This window comes from Eleginops maclovinus, chromosome 21, assembly GCF_036324505.1.
Source record: "Eleginops maclovinus isolate JMC-PN-2008 ecotype Puerto Natales chromosome 21, JC_Emac_rtc_rv5, whole genome shotgun sequence".
Lineage (NCBI taxonomy): Eukaryota > Metazoa > Chordata > Actinopteri > Perciformes > Eleginopidae > Eleginops > Eleginops maclovinus.
Window position 1 is genome coordinate 819,644 of NC_086369.1, and position 24,807 is coordinate 844,450.

At 44.7% G+C, this 24,807-nt stretch overlaps 1 protein-coding gene across 1 annotated transcript; it reads right to left on the minus strand.

The window, feature by feature from the left end:
• Positions 1–981: 981 nt before the first annotated feature.
• ube3c (ubiquitin protein ligase E3C) lies at positions 982–23,579 on the minus strand. The gene is made up of 24 exons (XM_063912309.1): positions 23,449–23,579; positions 22,742–22,846; positions 22,534–22,587; positions 22,314–22,388; positions 21,630–21,776; positions 21,424–21,539; positions 21,187–21,344; positions 20,679–20,832; positions 19,252–19,469; positions 19,021–19,172; positions 18,687–18,874; positions 15,128–15,214; positions 14,720–14,877; positions 13,888–14,114; positions 11,477–11,581; positions 11,270–11,357; positions 9,926–10,023; positions 9,246–9,378; positions 7,956–8,203; positions 5,360–5,572; positions 3,552–3,740; positions 3,410–3,476; positions 2,896–3,026; positions 982–1,734 (listed from the first exon to the last, which is right to left on the minus strand). The coding sequence occupies exons 2-24, from the start codon at positions 22,805–22,807 to the stop codon at positions 1,564–1,566; spliced, it is 3,243 nt and encodes a 1,080-aa protein (XP_063768379.1). The 5' UTR covers positions 22,808–22,846; positions 23,449–23,579; the 3' UTR covers positions 982–1,563.
• Between the last annotated feature and the right edge of the window lie 1,228 nt (positions 23,580–24,807).

The following is a 24,807-nucleotide window of genomic DNA, read 5'->3' on the forward strand; positions in this document are numbered from 1 at the left end:
TTTGCCTCTAACGGGACGAAAAGTCACATTTGTGTTACTTTGCAGCCTGCATACTGAATCAATACCTCATATTTTATAGGTTTCCAGGGGTCCCCAGTGATAAGCTGCAGTTCAGCAATTATTAAAAGAAGAATAAGAGACAGATTTTGCATAGTGTCTCCAAAATGCAAAATCACACACCTACAAAATGCAAAATCTGCGTCCTGCAGTACCACTGAGTGGCCACCAGATGGCCCCACAATCCTGAGAGACATTTGGATGCAGCTCTGAATGTGATCCTGACAGAACCAGGTATGATTAACCTGCTCCCATGTTGCACACACACTGGTTTAAGGCTCAGGCTCACACAGGATAGCACTTTTGGAATTATCTCCACAATCCTGCAGCAAAGACCAACAAGCCTAAAAGCTTTGATTAGCTCTTAAAACCGCCCGGCTCAAAGTATGCCGGGCACTGAGGATGATTCATAACGGCCTGCATTAACTGTGTCAGTTACAATCCATCACGCCGTAATATTTTTTAATAAATCTCTCAGTAATTGAGATGAATCCCTCATTTCAATGACAAGTCCGCTTTTTAAGACCCAATTATCACTTTGAGTTCCCTGGCCCAGTGAGAGCGAGGGGGGTTTGAGGCAGTGAAGTTGGCTGTTTCAGCAAAGAGGAGGAGGAGGAGGAGGAGGAGGAGGAGGAGGAGGAGGAGGAAGAGGAAGAGGAAGAGGAGGATGCAAACATGGATTCAGTCCAAAGAGGGATGGATTTGTCCCCGGGCTGCATCAGAGGGCAGGTGGATTTACGACGGAGAATCTTAATTTGTGCTCGGCCCGATAATGCATCTGCAGGATCTGCTCAGTGTTTCTTAACTGGATGTTTCTATAATTATATGTCAGAGGCCATAAAACTCCAGGGAGGAGATTTCCCCCACAAAGCACTTGTTTTACGTCCCTTCTCATTACTGTAAATTACAAGAAAGAGACTTAAATGCAAAAAAGAAAAGTGGATTTATTCGTTTCCATACACTCTTTTTCTCTGCACCCTGTCGTAAGCCTTACCCCACGGATCACCACCGAGGCCCCCGCTCAAAAGAAAAACTGTACAAATACTGAATAAATGAATAATACAAGAGTAAACATATACATATTCACAAATCCATAATCATAGAACCATTTCCCCCCCAAATTTAGTCCAGCAGGATGAGCCACTGCACGCGTTCGGTACGTTTATCGCAATATGAATCGTGGATAAACCTGAAGAAGCCCCTCCTCTTTTCAATAAGACGCCACTGGATCTTTGGTGAGCGATAACTGCCAGAGAGCGGCGGCGCCTGTTTCCGTTTTAACTTCATCGTTTCCGAGGCGTGATTAAACATTTAAATTACTTAAAAGGATAAAAAAAAGGCTTCCCTCCTGTTCTTCTGCTTCAGTGTGCAGGTGATCACGTCCTCCGCTTGGCACGCACACACACTCACACACACACAGAGTAAATCAGGCAGGTCAGTGCATCACGTTTGCTTCCCCTACGCTCGCTTTTTTTTTTTAACTCCCGTCTGAAGTGTCTGTTTTTCTCAGCTCAGCTCGAACCCGGCGGAGGACTCGATGGCGTACAGCAGCTTGTTCCTCATCAGGTTCTGGTCGCAGAACTCGGGCAGCTTCAGCAGGTTCATGCAGGTGCTGGCGGTGGGCAGGCGCTCCAGGTCGTTGCCTCCGTTGTGGATGCAGAAAGCCGGGTACAGCTCCTGTGTGGGGGGGGGGGGGACGTTAGGTGTTAATATCGGGAAGCTTATACCCCAACCCTAACCCTGCTAAACTGGATCATTAACGAACAGAGGCACAGAGACAGATTGGACCAGCAATGAGACGGGGTGTCCAGAGCAATGACTGTGGGGGATGAATGCTAAAAGACAGACATTAAGCTGATAGGTGGAAGTATAAATGCAGGTTGGTGTTTGAAAGGCACTGAGTGGGAGGCCGACCCTTGGATGGGAATGATCATTTCATGTTGTCCATCTGGGATTGTTTAAATCAAACATCAGGCCACGGTTCCATCAGCGCTCATTCTCTGTTTTAAAGTTAGCATCCGATTAAATGGCTCTTCGGGGGCTCGGCCGTAACGACCCCTATTTTTCTGACAATTACCGTATTAAACTATCATTGCTTCTTGAGAAAGTGCCATTAGCTCGGCCATCATTCTGGGGAAATGCAGAGTTTTCATCATCTTTTTTAAATGGCTTCTCCTGACAGAGCCATTCCTCCTCTAATGAATCCTGGGCTGTTTCCACGACAGCTAATTAAGGCTTCGCTGGCTCAGGCGGAAGGCCGGGTCAGGAGGCCGACTCCCCCACGAATTACCGCCCTCTCCGGCCTGAAGAGGAGACACGAGGGAGGCGGGGTGGACGTCCACACACTGGCCAAAGTCAAATTGATTAAATATGAGAGAAGAGGAACTGAGACGCTTTTTAAGGAGAGTTTTGTTCCTTCTCTCTGCGGCAGAACTGCAATTAGCTTGTCCTAACTAATGACAGTCATAAAGAGTACTAAAACCAATCATACGATGATTACAGCTTCTGGTTAGGACACATAAAATACTCCCTAATGGCCCCGAGCAACACTTGCTGCTTCTTTTTCCCCAGATCTCAAACTGTCTAAGTGTCCCACAAATCAAGTCAGGGAGCAGGTAGAAACGGCGTCCAATTAGGAAATCATTTCATGGAGAGGAGTGGCAATGATTCAGCGCTGATAGGAAATAATGTTCTGAAGATAGAGCTCATGTAACAGCTGCTTCCTGCCGTGTCACACAGGAGGCAGGGGTTTAAAAGTTCAGCCTGCGACCGAGTTCACAGTGGGATGTTTGTTGCAGACCATTTACCTGCACCAATATAACACACATCCATCCTCACCTTGAAGCCCAGCAGCGGGGGTCTGGAGCAGCTGGTGACGAACCTCAGCAGCTTGCGCTTCTCCTCGTCTGTGAATCCCTCCACCACCTCCCAGAAAGTCGTGATCACGGGGTGGGTCGCCGTGTACCCGCCTGACGGAGAGGAAGTTGCATTATGGGAAATGTAAGATTAAGTTATAATACTTTAAGATCTAGTGTGGTAGGTTTTTGGAGCATATTAGGGTATACAAGTCAGAAAAAGTTGCCTCTTTTGCTTTTATTTTGACAACTTTTGGCTCTTTATTCCACATCTTTATGGAAGTTCAATATTGTATTGCTTGGATAAACCTATAATGGTCTATTGGCATCACAGTAAGTTGAAATACTTCAGCTACTAAAATAAGGTAATAAAAAAGGGAAATTCAGGTGTCAACCAGCACCAGGAACAGGAGTAAAACACTGGGTAGCCCAGGTAAGAATTTACACAGGTATAAATGAATATTTTCAATTATTACAGAATTGAGTGAAGCTGTTACCTGAGTAGTTTGTGAAGTTCTTCAGGTCGTCGAGACAGATTGGCACATGAGCTCCAGATATCAGCACCTGTGGAAACAAAAGACTCCTGAGTTGATGTCTCAGATGCACGGGACAGTTTCTTATTCTTTGTGGACAGCGTACCTGGATCTCCTGCTGATCGAACATGCGCAGCCACTCCAGGTTGACCACGTTGGCGAGGCCCTGCCTGAAGGCCAGGCAGTGGGGCCGGATCTGCTTGTTGAGCCGGTAGTCGGCCACCAGGTGGATGTAGGCGATCCGGTTCGCCGTGGTCACCGGGATGTCTTTGCCGCCCATCTTCAGCTCCACTACCTGGGACAGAAGACGCCATGCATTTAGAAGTTTCCCCATCTGTCTAAAAGTGCACCTGAACCTGCTGTTCTTTGTACTCAGCTCACACAACCTCTTCATTATGCAGTTCATGTCACGCAATTCATTGAAAGAGAGACAGTTGATTGTGCCAGGTGGATTTAATCCAATCAAAGGAAGGTCATTAAAATGCACTCTGATTAAAAAGGTACAGCTCGTATGTGTGTGTGTGTGTGTGTGTGTGTGTGTGTGTGTGTGTGTGTGTGTGTGTGTGTGTGTGTGTGTGTGTGTGTGTGTGTGTGTGTGTGTGTGTGTGTGTGTGTGTGTGTGTGTGTGTGTGTGTGTCACTGTTCCTAAATATAGTGTGAACATCTGGTCCAATTTCATTTGGCCTCTACTTCTCTTTTCATTAGCTTTAGAGCAGTTAGCATTCATAAAGCTACGTGCAGGACGCCGTCAGAGCAGCAACAGGAGGACTAAATACTAACTGGTGCATTAAATATGATCTATTGTGTGTGTTTTAAATATTTAATAATCACTTCTACGACTAAATGTAGGCGCAAATCTGCTTTTGATCTCTTTCATTCCTATTTTCTACTATAAATCCCCAAATTTCTGGTATTTATTTCATTGCAAAGCAACATGATAGAGCTTCCAGGTATGCTAGTAAGAAAATACTGATGCTTACTGTTATAATTATAGTTATTATTCATTTCCATTACCCACTCTTTTTATCCTGCACAATTACGGCTATAATTACTTAAATAATGCATATTTTTAATTCGTGCTATGCTACAGTAATGCTAATGCACAAGTTAAGGTTGCAAAATATTTTTTAAATAGCATAAATTAAGCAAAATACAATATGTAATGCAAAATAAAGAATACACAGGCATAAATAAAGAGAAATTAAACCAAAATATTGCATTTTAAAGTCAAATGTATCATTAGGCTCAAATGACGTCTTTAGCTCTTATCAAACACTTGTTTGGTGTGTGTCAATGATCATAACACACCCTCAAAGCATGGTTTCAAGAAGGCTTCTGATGTAAATGCATTATAAGTAAGGTGTTTGATGCACGGACAGGTAATCCCCCCCCCTCCACAGTGTGCTAATGTAAGAGAATTACTGTCCTTATCTCGCTTGCTCTGGTTATCTCAGAGGGCGAATGTGGGGCAGTCTGCTCCCGCCTGTGTGCCTAATCTCTCGCAAATTGTTTTCCCTCTCGTGTTTGCGGAGGACAGGGAGGGCTGCATCGAACCCGGAGCGTTGTTTGAGAAGAGCTAATAAGACGTGTTGGAGCAAACAGCGGCTCCGGGGATAATGCGGGGTCTGAGAACAGGTGACTCGACGGGTTGCCGGGCGGATTGCCACTCCGCAGCCTTGAGCTTTAGAGAGGACGTGCTCAGGAGCGACTCGCTGCTTCTGTCAGGCGTGTTTGAGATTGTCAACAGAGCTCACGGCGGCAGAGGGAGCGTGCTTTATCTCTCCGAGTGGCACGTCGAGCGGGAAATGAATTATTAACGGGCGGCAGGAACAGAGATGGGGAAATAAAGGCAACCTCAACACCTATTTCAGCCACATTAAGAAGTGCTGCTTATCAAACCACGTCTCGGGTTACCTGAGCTTCTCCCAAGTCGTTGTTGACGATGGTGAAGTTGAGGCCCAGCTCCTCCACGTCGCCCTCGTAGCTCTTGAGGAAGAGCAGGTTGCGGTACATCTCCGGGTCCAGCGAGGCCAGGTGGTGGATGTCCACCTCGGCGCTCGTCCCCAGGAGTTTGGAGAGGAAGAAGCCGGCGAAAGGCAGCTCCACCAGCATGTTCTCGTACAGCGCCTGCAGGGGAGGAAGCATGGCTGTTAGCTGAAGAAAACATGATGATTAGATAGCCGAGATAACTGAATGTTGTGGAGGAAAAACACCAGGTGGATTCAGGTGCCGCTCATTAGGATTTATCCAATACTTATTACAGGTAAACTATAGAAATCCTCCCTCTTTTGGGCTTCTTTTAGAGCCTCAGATCAGCTTTAAATCCTGTCATATTTCTTAATATGGTGTCTATTGCAATCACAGTGACATGATCCTCTTACGCTCTTACTGTTGAGTGTAGCATTGCTCAACACCTGTGACACTGATACCTATTTTAGTCTAGATTACTTGCATTATAAGAGGAATCAAGTGATGAAAGGGTACATCTAGTCCCATCCGAGTGACTGAATGCAAAACACAATCCATCTCAAACCCACCGGCTGCGCGTTGAAACTTTATAATGTCAAGTCTCACCTTGACCTCCGATGCCATTAAGCACCAGAGCCGGGCAGGTGACTCATAAAAACCCAAAGCTAATGTACTGGAATAGTCAGGAAAAAAAAGAGCCAGGCTGCAGGCATTAAAATATACAGGTCCGTATAAATGATAGTGCTAAAAACCCTGACCGCATCAGCGAAATGGATTATAAATCTAGAGGATTTCCATAATGCATGCATCTTAAACACACACGCAGGGCGCATAAATCACCGCTGTTTTTCTAAACACAGGTTAATTGCGCAACTTCAAACATTGTCTATTTTTTATGCAGAATAATCCACTTAGTATTTCTCCCGCGGCCGCAGACCATATGCTCCGCCTGGCCCCTTGAAGCCTATCAATAACACTTATGCCGGGAAGAGGCAGCGATAAGTATATGGGAGAAACCTGTGGCCTTATTTTTTCCACGCCACTTGCTTTATTTATGGGTGTTTATTGCCAGAAATTGTGCCAAAATGACTCGAGGGGGGCTGGAGAGAATTAATTATTATGGCCCGGGCCTTTTTTAATATAAGTGAGTGCAGTGGCAAAGCAATTAAAGCGGATCCCGGCACCGTCAGGTGGAAGAACCGCCGGCTCCGCTGCAGGTGCGTTCTGCTAGCTGCCAAACGCACGGCTTAATTTACAGCATTAAGAATCAATAAAATTATAATGCCTTTAAGACGCACCTCTATTAATAAGGAGGAGGAGGAGGAGGAGGAGGAGGAGGAGGGGGAGGAAAAACTTTCACAGTTGACGGAGTTTAGAGGCCATTGCTAACGAGGCATGAACGCTCATATTACACAACGATACGCGTGATTTGGTTAAAAAAAAAACACATGTCAGGAATCACACAGATAAATGATCCTTTCATGCTAAAGCCAGAAACACCATCTGAGGCTTAAATCTCGCAGCCTGTCAGCGGCTCGGACGGCTGAGGAAGAAGGATGACGGCCGGCCTGATGTCCAATCCCATTTCAGTGAGTACCCCAGACAAGCCGCTCCCGCCTGTAATACATCACCCCCACAACAATGGCACGCCTCGGACATTAATTAACTATATTAATCTCCCGTGTCCTTTGAGCCGCAGTGTGCACCCGCAGTGATGCAATCCCAATCCATATAAAAAGGGGGCTGCCTTTTATCCCCGCACTAAACAAATATCAATACGCCGCTCAAGTGGCCACTCAAACGTCCATTTTTATGGAGAAAGGGGAACTTAAGGAAGGGTTAATTGAAAGTCAAATTCAAATTAATTTCCCCTCGCCTAATTGCCTGAACCATTAGCTATTGAGAGAGAGAGTGGGGAGGGCGTCTGATTGATCGCTTCTCACTTGTGAAGAATACAGAGAAGAAGAAGAGGAGGAGCTCTGATAAGTGGACCGGACCGTCTTGAGGAGAACCTGGACTGTAAAACAGATCAAAATGCTATTACCACATGCTCTGACCGCTTATTTATGTCCCGTCTGTGCGGCCCCGCTGATTTAGTGCCGGCCAAATGCAATCACCACACAAACAAGAGGTAGGAATCATCGGCTAATGGAAGCCCTAATTGAGAGGCGACCGCTTGTCATGAGGTAATTCTTCTCCGAGTTGAGATGATAGCCGCGGCGGTGGAAAAAAAAAAGGCATCTTGATAAACAATCGCTAGCACATGCATTAAGGATGATTTAGAAACATTAGGCTCTAATAAATAGTGCCTTAGAAGAAGTGAGGCGACAGGAAAACAATGCCGTCAACAGATTATGCTAAGGGCTAATTAAAGGAAACCAAAGCTTGCATCAGAGGCGGGTTAAAGCTCGGACCCCGGGGGAAACAAATGACGGCAATCCCTCCGAACATCGTCAGCTGCTGGAACACAACAACCTCTCAGTGTGCAGCCGTGACATTGACTGCTATTGATCTGCATTGACCAGTCTGTGACAAGGCTCACCTTTCCGAGGATCCGGCCCAGGAAGTAGTAGTGTCTGGTGAAGTACTCTCCGATCAGCATCTCCGCAGCGGGGTTGGAGTACAGCAGGCCCTCGTTGGTGGTCTTGAAGAAGCCCTGGTTGGGGTTGAAGCCGGATTTGAGGAGCTCGTTGAGGAACTCCCGGAAGATGCCACCCCCATCGATGCCGGCCTCGTCCAGACCGTGAGCGTTCAGCAGGTGGACTCTGATCCTCTTCTTCAGGTCGGGTTCTAAGGAAGAAGACACACAAGGAGCATTAACGTTAGCCGCCTTTGGCTTAGCGGTGGTGACGTGAAGTCATGTGACCGTGCTGTAGTTCCTCTATAGCCCAACATTAGCCTCCTTTAGCTTAGCGGTGGTGAAGTGAAGTCATGTGACCGTGCTGTAGTTCCTCTATAGCCCAACATTAGCCTCCTTTAGCTTAGCGGTGGAGACGTGAAGTCATGTGACCGTGCTGTAGTTCCTTTATAGCCCAACGTTAGCCTCCTTTAGCTTAGCGGTGGTGACGTGAAGTCATGTGACCGTGCTGTAGTTCCTTTATAGCCCAACATTAGCCTCCTTTAGCTTAGCGGTGGTGACGTGAAGTCATGTGACCGTGCTGTAGTTCCTCTATAGCCCAACATTAGCCCGATACCTTGAATATTTAGCATCATCTAAAACCATTTGATACATTTTATTATTATTTCTTATATTTTATTTTAGTCCTTTAGGCACAAAAAACCGTTAATATTTCAATTTCAGAGAGTTATGCATATTATTCACAATTTAGGCAAGCTGCAACAGCTGCAAAAAAATATCTGAACTTTTGATGAATCACCTGATTATTCCTGGAAATCTAATGTAAATATATAAAACCAATACCATTTACATTTACCGCCGTTTTTATCCCAACAAACATTTTGCAAGAAAGCACTTCCTCCTGACCCGCAGAATATTCAAATCAAATCCTATAAAAGGTCATCTTTCAGAATAATTAATGTGCGGCGATAAATCAGAGCGGCCATAACTTACAGACACATAAATGATATAGATCATGTCTTCGGCCCGGGGGTCTCCCACTACTCTTTTTAATCAGATTGCCCCACACCGGAGTGCCCTTTCAAATTTAAAACACAAAAGAGGTGACTTAAAATAATTGATTCTGCTTTTATGTGGTCCATTATAATAATCGCAAAGCACGATTATGGTTTTCCCGAAAGTCAATACCGCACACGAGGAGACCTTCATCTTTAATCCCACCCTGCACCATCCGGACTCCTCTAATGTTTGTACCGTTTTCCGGAGAAAGCTTATCGTAGGCGTCTTCGTAGATGTAGTTTCGTCGGATGGTGACGCTGATGCCGTCGGGGAACGGGCCGTCCCCCTGCACGTCCCGCTTGTCGGCATAGATTAACCTCTGGAAGATCTACAGGACACATGTGAGCCCCGAGGCAGGGTCAGTGACACATCCTCTAGTATAAATTCTATCATCTGAGCTTCATATTTTATGTCTTTTTTTGGAAGATTAGAGCAAAAGGAAGTTGGGAAAATAGGTTTTTAAAAGCAAAAAATCAGACTGGCGATCAATACAAGCACTAAAAAGCAGTAAAGAATGTAATCAAACGCAGCTGTCAGACAGAAAACCTTTAACCTTCATTAAAATATTCGACTTATGACACCATAATCCTGATTTTCCCCACCATCATTTGGGTTTATTTTGACAAAAGCAATCATTATTTGCCCATTAGCACACCTGATGACACCTTTTAATACTTTAAAAACGAACTAACATACCATAATTGAACTGTGGACTAATATACTACACAGATGGATGTCACACGGCTTGAAAGCAGCACCATGATGGATAAAAGTAGCACTGATCCACTTGCAAAATGGGATTGGTGGTGTATAATGCTGTATATTACGCTGCAGCATAATCACATTTGTGTGTTTGAGTTACAGAGGTGCGTTACCTTGACTCGCTCCTCAAAGGGAACCACGAACGGCAGCTCTGTGAGGATGGCCAGATGTCTCTCTTCAGACACAGACAGCTGAGGAGGCTCCAAACCAACTGCAGGGAGAGACACAAGTCAATACATTTCTCTCTCCGACACCAATTATTTTTTTATATATAGAAAAAGGGTCACAAGGCAAACTTCTGGTCCTTATCACTGCCTAAAGACTGGCCAATCAGAGCAGGCTGGGCTCTGGTTTCAGACAGAGGGTGAAAACAGGCAGTAGGAGAAACATAAAGAGCTCTCTGAACATTAAAGCATGGAGACCAGTAGAGACGCTGCTGGGACATGTCTCCTCCACACAGCCTGGTAGTAGGGTACGGTGTGACAGCATCATTACCTCTCTCCCTGCTCTCTAAGTAAGATCCTTTAATTGACCCACTGAGAGCGGCCCTCCCACCTGCCAGGCTTCATCCATTAAGCTGATGTTTGTCCAGTATTAAAAAGAAAATGCCCCAATGGCTAAACCGCTCTTCACTTTGCACCCACTGCAGCTCAATTATTCTGCTCAATTAGTCAATCTGATCTGTATTTTCCCCATCAGGTTTCCATCTTTGGGGAGAAATATGGCCCCGGAGTGGTCAATACGTTGCTCATTCATCAGCCGGGGGCCTGTCCATTTAAGGAAATGAGAAAAGGCCGGGGACACACACACACACACACACACACACACACACAATGTGGCTGGGTTCATCAGGTACTTTCACTCTAATTGGATTTATCCCATACAGCGTGTGAGTGGGATCGGGCAGATCATACACACATTGTTATCAGCTTGTTTTCACACCACACACAGAAGCTCAGTGAGGATGGTGAAGCCCGGCCTGCGTCAGAGTCTAATTGGAGCGTCTAAAATGTGCTCAAACAAGGAAAGCTAATGACTTTTCTGAGGGTTTTTCCTTGTGAGGTTCAGGGAAAAAGATATTAGGCGATCACTTTTAGGGACATTTTCTAGTCCTCACGACTGTCCAATTTGCACCTCCATCAGCTATATAATATCATGCGACAGAAATACTGCATGATCTATTTTAGACATGGATCATTTCCCTCTACATTCACAAGGAGTTTCAGGGTGTTTGCACGCCTCATTTTTGCACAATTTACCCCAAATCCTACCCACATTTTCTCTCAAATAGTGCTCAAAGACCCACATTAAGCTCATTAAGATCTAATTAGTTTTGCACAGCTATAACGGTACAGCAAATGAGTTGACTGTCATGCAGCCTCTAAAACCAGGAAAAGACAACAAACTACTCTTATTATTACAGCTATGGTGCTTTTTGTTTTGTGAGATCACAGTACCATCAAGTGTGGACTGCAGTGGACCGATGCGGCCCATCCTCCGCGTCCTCCACACATGTCTCGCAGACGGCACGTACAACTGGGTGACCTTGAGAGACAAGAGGCAAGTGATAGGGTCTAGATTAGAGGTATCCAAGTCTGTGGAGCATCAGAGGTCCAACAGTGTGTTTATAGAGACTGTAATCAGCTGAGGTGAGAGGGAAATACCTTATCTGCACGGATGTTGACCTCCTCCGAGAGCCAGTGACCTGCGGGACAGAAGGGTCGTCTGATGTCGCGAGCTTTCACCATCTTTACCAAGTTAGTGATGACCTGGCGACACACACACACACACACACACACACACACACACACACACACACACACACACACACACACACACACACACACACACACACACACACACACACACACACACACACACACACACACACACACACACACACACACACACACACACACACACACACACACACACACACACACACACACACACACACACACAATTAAATCCCTACATCATCCACTTCATTGTGAGATAAGGGAATTTGAATGGAGAGGCTTCTCAGTCCAACAGGATGAGGTGCCTCCGCTCAGAGAGAGACGGAAATAAAAGCAATTTGAGAAATCAGCCATTAGTGCGCCATTTATGGGGAGTATAAAAGAAAAACGACCCGTGCCGTTCCTCAACGTCCAGCCCTGTTAATTACTGGCGAGCTCTGCTGACATCAGCCAAAGGAAAACAGAGGAGAAGAGACGGCGGGGTTCACACTGCACTGCAGGAACAAGCAGGGCTCTAAACTCAAGAGATATGTGTTGTGTTGTGGCGCTCACAGAGCCGTTGACATACATTGTTATGATTGGTCAACGTGCATTCACTTTAAAGGGGTCCTATTCTGCTAATTGGTTCATATTAGTATTTACATGTCTCCATGCTTTAATGTTCAGAAAGCTCTTTATGTTTCTCCTCCTGCCTGTGCTGCAGCGCCTCTTTTCACCCTCTGTCTGAAACCAGAGCCCAGTCTGCTCTGATTGCTAAGCTGGCTCTGTTGTGATTGCTCAATCAGTTTAGAGATGTCCCGCCCCCTTAGCCTATCACGTACTATGCGTTACAGTGCTAGCCAATAGGAGCGCGGATGTTCCATTTAATTTATGTACATTTTACCGTTCATTTCCTCTTTACAGTGTCTCAAAAATCCTTTCAATGTCTTGTTTTGTCAGTGCAACCCCCAAAATATCCTCTTTTATTTGATATAAATGAGAGAAAAGCATTTCATCTCCACATTTTAGATAAAGAAATGCATTTTCTGACATTTTTGCAAGAATAAATTACATCAGTTATAAAACTAGTTGATTATAATTCTGTGCATCGGCTGATTGCTGCAGACCCTTTACATGCACTAAAACCAACCGACACACTACTAAAGCAGAATAGGGCCTCTTAAAAACTAAAGCTACTGTATTTCAAAGTGTTGATCATCCAGGATTTGTATCTTTATTATCCGTTGGTACCTCAGACGATCAATCATGGTGTGTGCCACGGTGTGTGTCCTCTCTGTGCGTTGAAGCATGGTGACCCGGCTGTGTTCGTGGAAATCGAGCATGTATGCATGAGCAGGCAGAGACAAGGTTGAGGTCATCCATTGGTTGTTTATCCAGAGGAAATGAGGCAGAAAACAGCATTAACTTCATCCTCCTTGGCTCTGCTTCTCATCCCACACCTCCCTTTCTCCTCTCTCCTAGCGGTAATTAGGCGGCTTTGTTCTTGGCCGTTAGTCTTTGACAGAAGGATTTCAAATTGAACAAGGTGGCAAACACGTGAAGAGCAAGTGGGTGTGTTTTTTATAAAAGATCTGCTCAAAGGCCTCCTGTCAGCGGGAACGACCCATTAAAGAAGTGGGGCGCAGGGGGAATGCATTTTCCAAATTGAACGGTGGGATTTACAGTCGGTTTAACGCCGCTGACCCCTAACACGCTAATGTTTGCCTCGTGTCATCAGCCGTCCCTCCCCATCTTTTATCACCTCCATTGTCGAGCTATCTATTTAATTGAAAGAAGTTAATTGAATGAAAATGATCAACTAAGCTTGTATTAATATTGCTAATGGAACTTTCTTCTTGGCCATGTTTGGAGAACGGTGTCACGCCGGAGTTTGGGAAAGGCACATTAAGGCTTGCACTTAACCCGATGGGCTGATTAAGGAATGCTTATTCATTCCCCGAGTCAGGGGGTAGGCCCGCTCCAAACCCATCGCCAAGCGCCTCTTACAACATTTTGCACTCGCCGTTATTGCCGACTCCGGTTGCCTCGGCGTTGGAGATTGATCGGCGCTCGAGGAAAATGACGTGCTTGAGAAAGGAGTGTTTCGATTGAAATAATCTAGCCTGGGTATTATATGGAAATGGGCCTGGCTGTAACTGTTATGACAGATTTAACAGCTCCTTTAACGAATGCTCCACAATGACATGCATGAGGTTATATGCAAGCAAATAGGCATAGCAACAGCGGTCGAAGCAGGCAGAAACCTTAAAGCATGGCCTGGAAACGTGACACTTTAAGGAGTAACTCTTCTTGTGATGCTCGTTCAGCTGTAGTGTGTGTAGCTGAACACCTCTCACCTTGAACAGCTGCACCCAGCGCTTCTGCTCGGCCTGGATCCTCTGCTGCACTGCTGTGTTGGTCTTCACCCCGACGCTGCGGAAGGCGGCCATGTACTCCTCCCGGTGCTCCGTCTTGGTTTCGGGGTAGGCCAGCTTGATGATCCCCAGGCAGGCGTCCCTCAGACAGCGGGACAGGGACACCAGCTCCAGCAGCGTGAAGGGCATCATGGAGGACTGAGTCTGACCTGTGGAGAGGGAGAGGCTCATTATCTTGTTATTGATTTTCACATTTACACGACGGCACGTGGCGGCTGTGTGTGGGTCTGTGTGTCTCAATACTTGGTGGAATATAATGCATTACATTTAGTGAAGTGGTCTAATTAGGTACAATTCTGAGGCACTTTTCTACATTTTAGAAGCCAATATTGAACGTTTTACTCCAGTTTATTAAGGGGGTCGGTGCAGTCTCTGATGTTGATCAATCTCTCAACATATTGACTTTAATTATAGGTTCAGATCTCCAGTTTTCTCCATTTTTCCAAATTAGAATTTCCGACTATTTCTTCACAATTATTACTTTTTTTTCTTCTAATTTCTGAAATTTGTTCCAAATATCGACTTTTAAAAATGTCAGACTATTCTCTCATTATTCTAACTCCTTCATGTGGCCCATTAATTAGCTCCACTGTGCTAATCCACCGTAGGATTTTGAACTTGTTCTTCTTCTACCTCTGGCTGCAATCTTACCTGCACGGCGTCCCTTACATTGTACATATTTGCAAGTACAGAAAAAAAGCTTCAAAACTAAAGGCCTTGCGATGACTCCAGATCCAGAAATCCATCTCCCTACCTTCCATTTCGTGACCGAAGAACTCGCTGTCGTGCACAGAGATGAGCGAGTGGCTGAAGAGCGAGCTGAACAGATAGAAGAGGGGGATGATGCGGTTCGAGTCCTCGAACGACATCGGAGACCCTCGAGAGATCAGCTGCAGCAGCGGCACCATGGAGCTGAGAGGGGGAGGAAGAAGTATGAGGTACAGTGGCTTTCAAAACAAACCAATTACCCCCTAAAGTTATCAGATTTGTCTGGATTACAGAGGATTCATAAACAATGGGACAGGTGCAATGCCGCCTCCTCTTCCTCACTTTTATCCACACAGGGATTTCCAACTACTTTGGCACCCTTTTCTGAACATTTCGTTACATTCTGTACCTGGAGTAGATACCTGTGCCAATAATCAGCTATTCGTTGACTCACCCTGTGATCATTTTTGTCGTCATGGTAATGATCAGGTGCCACAGATGCCTCAGGAAGCGTGCGTTGAAAGCTAAACTGTACAGAAGTCTGCAGAGAAGGAGGGGAAAGACATGACACAATCAGCGTGATCACAGTAAAACGACTCTCCGTCAATCTGTCTGCATCTGTCAGACTGTAAACATCGCCCCGTTAACAGAAGGACACGAGTTAAAGAGAAGGAAGGGGAATAAACCAGGCCAACATTTCCCTCGTAGAATTTTCTTGCCCTTTCTCCCGTCTTTTAGAACCTCGCGAGGTCCGAAGAGGAGATTAAACGAGCCATTAAGCTTTATTTAGGCGAGGCACCTTCCATTAGTAAACTAGTTGCTGGCGAGGGTCATAAACAGGCTTCCTGCTGGAGCCCCATTTAACTTAATGGCCGGGGGGGGGGGGGGGGGGGGGAGACAATGGAGGATCGCAAGGGGAGGAGAAGGGGATGCCTGGCCCTCGTCGTGACCCCGGAGCTCCAGAAATGCTTCGACACTCGCAGTGAATTACATGATAACACAGAGGAGGGCTCACAAACCCCACTGTGGCACCAAGGTGTGAAGCTGCTCTTTGTTCAAGTGTGTGTGTGTGTGTGTGTGTGTGTGTGTGTGTGTGTGTGTGTGTGTGTGTGTGTGTGTGTGTGTGTGTGTGTGTGTGTGTGTGTGTGTCCTAAAGTGCACAGCTTTTCACACAGAGGGTGACAATAATGTGGCTAAGTAAGCTTGAGAGGGACACCTATAGGGATGCTTGCCTTTAATGGGGGGGAGGCATCGTGTATTCTCAGGAGAGCAGAGGAGCAAAGGTCAGGAGGAGGAGTGTATATCAGAAATTCTCCTCTGGTCTCAGGGGGAAAAACTCCCAAAGAAACCTCACAGATTAAGGGGGAAACCTGGGGAAGAGAACCACAGGAGCATCCCTCTCCAGGTGGATCTCAATGGCAGTAATGTGAGTGTGTGTGTGTGTGTGTGTGTGTGTGTGTGTGTGTGTGTGTGTGTGTGTGTGTGTGTGTGTGTGTGTGTGTGTGTGTGTGTGTGTGTGTGTGTGTGTCATCTCAATGCTCAAAATCCCATTCAATCTGCTGAGACCAAAAGTGGGATTGAGCATTAGGAGCCGAGTGTCAGACAGGCCTGGGGAGCGCCCTGAGGAATGGTGCGTGCCCCATCTGTCAGAGAGAGGCTCAGAACAAGTGGTGCGGGTGTTTGATTGAAATGGGAAACAAAGCACTAAAATGCCAGCTGACATGCTGATTCACGGCCTCGAGAGATAAAACTCAAACCCCCCCATTTCAATCAAGGAATGAACCGCTAATAAACAAAGTCAAGGCATCATGTGTGTGTGTGTGTGTGTGTGTGTGTGTGTGTGTGTGTGTGTGTGTGTGTGTGTGTGTGTGTGTGTGTGTGTGTGTGTGTGTGTGTGTGTGTGTGTGTGTGTGTGTGTGGAAATCAGCTCGATGAATGAAGCCTGGATCATTTCATTTCGCAGCATTGAAAGGATCTGTGAATAACAAGTTCATTTCATGAAGCGAAAACGAGCGATCAACCCGTTTGTTTAGCAGCAGCGTGCTCCTTATGTCACGACAACACGAGAGTCACAGCCGGCGTTCAAAAGCAAATGAAGGGCTTTCATCGGAGCAGGGCCCGTTAGCAACCGGGTGCTACATCGGCTAAGAGTGCTAAGAGCTAAACAATTAAGGGGAAATTACACCGTAGCTACTTCAACACATTTAGGGATAAGGACACTTAGCAAACCAATCAGAAATCCATTTTCCAAATCCTAATATTTATTAAAAAGGAAGCGTGCCGGCCAGCCTCTCTCCTCTCTACCTTTTTTTTTTCTGCTGTGCGAGCAGTAAATCAAGGCAGGGATGCAATTTGCTCCCCTTAGCCTCTTGTAAAGCTATCCCGTCCACTCCTGCAGTGATTAATCTTTCTCAGTGAGCTAATTATTTTGTACAGATATCCAATAATGATGGAAGACGAAGGGCAGGATTTATGGTAAAAGCGAAGGGAAGGAGGAAGCCGTAAAAAATTAAGGGGAACGAGGCAGAGACGGGAGATTCCTCTGGAGTTTTATCACAGAGAGAGATCATTTGGATTTCATGCATTCTTTTTCAGGCTTCAAAATAAACATAGATACAGGGTCCCACGTTTAATCCCTTTAGTTGCTAGGCAGATTAGGATTAATGATGGTACATTTAATCAGCCCTTAAATCAGACTTTAGTTCACCTGCAGTAAATCCAGCAGCTACCCTGCAGTATACAAAGCCATTCAAACTAGCTGCACCTTTACCAGCTCTGAGAACACTTCAATGATCAATCATTATAAAACATATCAGAGATATTATTCTGAAATGGACCAATCAGACAATGAGTACTTTTACTGTCGCTACTTTAAGTACATTTAGAGGAGAGTACTTTCTACTTTCACTGGAGGAACATTTAGAATACTTTTACTGTGACAGAGTATTCCTACACTCTGGTACTTCTACTTTACTCAAGTACAAGACCTGAGTACTTCTACTTTACTCAAGTACAAGATCTGAGTACTTCTACTTTACTCAAGTACAAGATCTGAGTACTTCTACTTTACTCAAGTACAAGACCTGAGTACTTCTACTTTACTCAAGTACAAGACCTGAGTACTTCTACTTTACTCAAGTACAAGATCTGAGTACTTCTACTTTACTCAAGTACAAGACCTGAGTACTTCTACTTTACTCAAGTACAAGACCTGAGTACTTCTACTTTACTCAAGTACAAGATCTGAGTACTTCTACTTTACTCAAGTACAAGACCTGAGTACTTCTACTTTTACTCAAGTACAAGATCTGAGTACTTCTACTTTACTCAAGTACAAGATCTGAGTACTTCTACTTTTACTCCAGTACACACTCTGAGTACTTCCCCCCCTCCCTCTGAGTTAAATCAACCTGCAGCTCTAATAATTAACTAGAGCAGGTTGACCATGCACGCAGCTCAGTCTGGATAACCTCCCGTCACTCAATGCACTATCCTCCCCCTCCTCACTCCCCCAAACCACCTCTGACATCCTGGCCCTAATGTAATCAACCTGAGAATGGGGGGGTGGGGGGTGGAGGGGTAATTGCCCCCATCCAGGAGTGACAGCTTCCCTGACATCCCCGCTTCCTCCGCCGGTTGTAAATGCCAGCGGGCGCGCAGCACTGATAACCGGCTGCCTCGCTGCGCCGTTATTTACATTCCTGCTTACAGCGCAGAAACACATAAACACACGGCCCCCCCCCCTCCATCAGGCAGGGGGTGTAAACAAGCCCCCTCTAAAAGCCGAGCGGACCCTGACAGGACGAGTAAAACGTTATGATGGGAGATAAAAATGAAAAACGCTGTAATATAAGTTGTGTGTTGATTTAAAAAAAACCTGCTTTCTTAAATTTATTCCACCCATTTAAGAGAGGGATTTTAGCCTCTGCAGACCATTTACATGCACTAAAACCTATAGAGCACACTTCAGGGCCTCTTAATGATAACTCTTAATCCTATGAGCGTATTTTTACCTGACTTTGGGAACCATGAGGCGGTGCTGCACCATGAGTGTGTGACAGATGGACGCCATCATGGTGAAGACCTCCTCGCTGGCCGAGTCCCTCCACACCAGGTTCAGCAGGGCGTTGGTCTGGTGCTTTGTGTCCAGCTTGTGAACACACTCCTCCGTGATCAGCTGCACAGAGATCCGGCTGTCATCCTGACAGAGAAGGGGGGATAGAATTCGGTGAAAACAACGGAAAATGTGCAATGCTGATTCAGTGTGTGTGTGTGTGTGTGTGTGTGTGTGTGTGTGTGTGTGTGTGTGTGTGTGTGTGTGTGTGTGTGTGTGTGTGTGTGTCACACCTGCTTGGGTTGATGATGGATGCCGGTGTCGTCGTCATCCTCCGAGTCGCTGGTGACTTCCGGCCGGCTGCTGCTCTCTGACACCGGCAGCAGGGGCAGCAGGGACTGCAGAGCGCGGAGGTACAGCAGGAGACCCTCCTCTGAGAGAGAGCCTGCAACACACACGCACACATATCTCCGTCACTCTTCACACCAACTTCATCTCTCTAAAGCATAAAGAATAAAACACACCTAAGCGGTTCTCCCCTGCAGAGAGGACGAAGTAGAACACCCAGGGTGCTCGGCTCTGTGCGGCGGAGGGCGAGCTGATGGTCTGCAGGGAGCTCAGGAAGGCCTCGAAGGGAAAGGAGAGACGCACGTCGGAGAGAGCCGGGATGAAGAAATGAAAGATCTGCTCGGTGAATGGCGACGAGATGAACTCCTCGGTGAAGGCTGCGAATACAAACTGCCTGCAGGACGACACACACGCACACACTGGACCAGTTAACGCAATGCATAGGACATAAGAATATATATATACTGCACTAATTAATGCAATTTCAATAAGATTCTGCACCACTTGGCATGATATAAATAGAAAACCAGAGCCAGAACACGGTCAGTTCACACAGAACTGAGCCGAGAGGTGTTTCCTAACATCCCTCTGCAGCCTCAGAGCTCCAATATTGAGTCTGCAAACAGAGCTGCTTTGTGACACACATCTGGAGGCTCGAGTCAGATAATTAGCCGTGGGAGTCGGTGTGTACACAAGTCCCTCTCACTCCTGCCTCGCTTTTCTTCAAAGAACAAAAGAGGTGCTTGTCGTTTGTTATTAAGAATGTCCTAAACTGAGGGCAAACACTCGGGTGTTTTGCACCGGGGCGAGCAAGCTAGTCTGGTGGCCCTTTATGGCTCGTTGTAAATTGGTCTCTGGAGCAATTACGGCTCCAGCATTGACTAGAGGAGACAACAGACCTGCTGAGGTTTGTCTGATCGGTTTAATGGGTGATATTTTAGAGAATGCACCCGGGACAAAGACTCTCCTCTCCCTCAAAATTGCTCAAGAATCCTCATCATCCTTTAACGTGCAAACTTATTTGTCAAACTCCTTTTATTGTAAATAACGGAAGACTAAATTGATGTCGGCCTGCTCCAGACGAACGTCACAGAAGATGTTCAATGATAGGCTAAATATGAGGCATTGTGGAGTCCTGGCATACAAGTGATACCTTATAAACTTGATAACAAATCCTTGTTTGGTTCTCTTTTCTGCTTTTCTTCAGTGATTATGCTCCATATATCTGGAACAAACTCCCAGAAAGCTGCAGGTCTGCTGAAAACTCTTAAATCCAGGTACTTTTTGCTGCTGATTTTTATTAAATCAAATCACTATTCATATCTTACACAGCACTGTTACCTTTATTCTTCATTGTATACCTTTTACACAGTCCTTTGCTCTTTAGTGCCTGTTTTAAGATGTTTTTAAATGTCATTTCATGGGTTTTTGTTGCACTATATCTTCATTCTCTTCATTTTTAGAGCACTTTCAATTGTGTTGTTCAAAAAAGTGTCATTCCCTCTCATACCCTAACCTAGTGAAGTAACTTAATAAAGGTCTGTTGCTCGTGAACGCATGCACACTGTGAATATATGAGAGTAAGTTGTTCGTGGTGCTGTACCTTGCGCCTGTTGTGCAGGAGGAGTATGTAAAGTGCAGAGGTTTCAGGATGTGCTCCAACAGCGTGGTTGCCATTGGGATCGATGGAGCGTCACTGTACTCCAGACTGGAGGGGAGTCTGTGATTCACCAGGATGTACAGCGACCTGTAGTATCCTGAAGGGGGGATTAAGATTTTAAAAAGCATGTTAACTCATGTTTCAACTCACTTTGCATGAATATAAACAAGACGCTTGGTGCTAACGTGTATGAAAGAGTTCCAAACATTCCTCTAGAAAGGAGTCATACTTGTGGAAAAACGTAAACACTCATAGATGTACTTGATATACTGTATATACTCAGTCTCCAGTCAGAACAGGACGTACCCATGTGCAGATAAAATAAGTCAAACACACTTCAGACTAATTGGTATGGGCACACATTCACAAACTCTGTACAACCCTTACTGCTTGATGATAGGTGTAGGAAAGTTTACTGTGTCTATGCTGAGATTAGGTTGATTCCACTCACCTGTTTGTACCATATAGTGCAAAATCTGCTCGAGTAACGAAGCTACATAGTTAGCATCTGGAATAACGGGAAGATAGGTTTTCTCTGAAGAAAAAATGTCTAGCATCCGCATGGGGACGGTCACATTTAAACTGTCATCCCTGCAGTTCTGAAGGAGTCTGGGGAAACAGAAAGAGGGATATGCAGTTTTACTAAGAATCACATGCATCAGGCAGCATCCATTATTCCTTTTCATACCTGCAGCAGAAGCCTAAGATCCTCTTGATCTGGAACATACATGTCTGTCGCTGTGGGCCCACCAGCAGCTTCACAAACTGACCGCTGTGCTTTACCAGGTTCTGGCACAACCATATCTGTAGGAAACAGCCAGACAAACAGAATGTGGGAGCTGTACATCAGACGTCTGTGTTGAACCGTGCATCAACGATATGTCAGATTCTCACCAGTCGATGTGCATCCACGCTCTGTCTGTAGAAAAATATGATTTGTCTGGATAAGAGGCAGAGAGTCGGACCGTCCAGGGCTTGCTGAGGTCCCCCCCCGTGCGTCTGGCTCACACACTCGTCAAACCGGGCCCTCTGGATGGCATACTGGAAGACAAAGGTGGGGTTTTATCAACTTTTATAGACGGGCTTATCTTTACAGATAACCCACACTCAAATGTTTTATGAATAGGAAGAAACAAAGACTATGAAACATGAAAAGGTGGGGATTGTATCCATAAAGCCAAAGCAGTAATACATATAATAAAACACAGGTTGTAGTTACTAGAGCTTTTTTATAGAGTCAAGTGAGTGTTTTTGGAAACTTTCGGAGCTTAAAGACTTAAAATGTATTTTAGAGTGATGACAAATATAATTTTCCAAGCTGTCACTCCCACAAATTCATATCCCATAGCACTTTTCAACAATATTATCATCTTTTGAATGAAGTAAGACCACATTGGATGCACAAATAATCAAAGACACAGCATGAATTGCTTTCTGTTTTCCCTCTGCTGACACACAACGTCATTGGAGGATATCTGACAAGCACACCTCTTAATATTTAACATCCTACCCTCCTAAGTTAGTTACTTACAATGTAATATTATCTTATATAATTGTGTAAAGTGCCTACAGACTCACCTGTCGTTTCAAGTCATGGTAGCCTCGTATGTAGGACTGGATAATAATAGCATTCTTCAGTCGCTTTCTTTCGTCCTAACAGTTAAAAGAACACATCCTGTTAAACATTTAAAGCGTACGATAGGATCTTAAAACTAATATATGACATGTGTGGGCTGCATGCATGTTCAATTAACTCTATACTGCACATTAGTATAGGTAAAAGGGAATTCTTGTTTACCTCTCTTTTCCTTCTTTCTTCTTGCGTGCGGTGCAGCAGAGATGATTTCTCCTCCTACAAAACAAAAGAGAACTTGAAACCACTTCAAACAATAACATGTGATTATGACTAAGCACATGTAAGGAATATGACTGTTTGTAAGTGGCCGCTACTTTCTACCAAGTAATTTCCCCTTTATCTCCCCTGACAGGAGTCAAATGACACTCACCTTTTTACTCGCTCCTCCAAGTGAAACATTGGGTCTTGTCTTGAAATCTCCCTCAAAGCTAAACATTGTTAGATGTTTACCATGGACTGATTCAGAGGTCGCCTTCTGAAAGAGAAAATGAAACACAAGTCCTGATTAAATACCTATTTGTACAGCAGACAGTGAAAGTAGAGACGAAGTTAGACAATTTAACTGTAATACATCTGTGCAATATATCCTTTCATTTTACTGCTGTCACTACTCTAAAGGCTTTCTGTTGTCTACTTTTGTCAGTTGTAATTTCTGTAATTACTACCTTTATCTTTAATATTTTATGCATGCCTCTTATTATGCCATTTTTGGCTCTTTGCTTGTGCTGTTCCCTCTGCGGGATTAATAAAGTATGTCTGATTCTGACATTTGTTCTAAATGATGGTACAATAGTTAGCTAGCCGGTATCTTAGCTAATGACTCAGCAGCTGTCAGAATCTAAAACCTGCTTTTTAACCTCATCTCACTCAAAGTATCACCGGAGACACCACTAAAACACACATTTATTGATAAAATATTGCTGTATTTATTCTCACATTTATTAGAAACGACATGCGTGTTGACGTTAGCAGTGAAGCTAGTTAGCATAGCAGCTAAAACCGGCTAACTTTGGCTAATTTACATCCTTTTTCTGTCTTTTTTCCGTCACATTCTGATCAATTAGAAGCGTTTATTACCTTTGAGTGTTGGATACAGGAGTTAAACGGGCAGAATACGTGTGTAAAAGACAGTTAATCCAAAGTATTCCTTTCCTTCAGAAATCAACACAACACAGGGGAACAGCCGACGGAGCTGCTTCCGGTTCCTGCCATATCGGAGATGTGATTGGACAGAAATTGAGTCAATCACATCTAAGCAGCTAAAGCCCGCCTCCCGTCTAGATGCATTGAGAAGGTTCTGAGACCCTGCACTGTTATTGTATGATAAATCATTGGTTTAATAATTAAATACAAATATTAGAAATCCTCCACATTCATTGCATATGTGAACAAAGATAAACCTTAATAACTATTTACTTTTAACTACGTATTATATGTGCTGAGCTGAGTTGATTTCTTGAGTGGATGAAGGGGTAATAAAATCCTGGGGTCATCAGGTTCCTTGCTCAGTGGTTCGTTAACACCCCGTTGCTTTTACCTATCCTACTTTCTAACCCTCCTTTTTTTCACAGCCACTTCAGCAGCTTCTCCCAGTGACTTGATGGTCTGTCCCACTGCTTGCCCTCGGACCCCCCAAAAGCCTGGGGGTTGATGTGGCTACAGCCTCTGCAGCCGACCTCCCAGGACCTCTACTGAGAGCACCTGTTCATCCCTGCTGCACTGCCTGTGATGCTATATCAGAGTAGGATATTTGGTGAAATTCCACCACTGACCACAATGATCATTAATGGACCAATTAGTGAAAATGAACCAGAGGAAGTGAGCTGTTCTGCCAATCAGAAAGTGGATGGTTTTATTATTTTATGATATTTTACACAAATAAGTGTAAGAAGGAGATGATTATTATTGTGGCTGTTATTACTAACTGGTCATTATGTTTGATATTGCTCATGATCACAGCAGATTTACGTTTTTATGGATTAACCCTGTAGCTAATTATTATCTTAATTATGATTTATTTTGCTTATTCTCCTTTTATTACTAGATGTTCTTTTACAGTTTATGTTATTATTATTATTATATTTTATTCATTTATTTGTATAATTGTTGTATTTTATTATCATTGTTGAACTTCTTACTGTTTTTGTCAACAAACTGTTGTCTTATATCCTCATACTTTTTATCGGCTGAACGAATAAAGGCTTTAAAAGAACACATGATTGCGCCTTTAGCTCTCTATATATAACATACAGAATAAAATACGGTATATAATACTGCAGGGGACCTGGAATACTCTCCAGTCACAGCGTATTGATAACACGCCTCAGACCAATTAAGCAGCGTTATTGAGTTTCCCAAAGAGACTGATATTCAGATGTCCTCCTGTCTCTGTAATTATCTCACTCTGAAATTAAGACAGAAAAATGATTATGATCC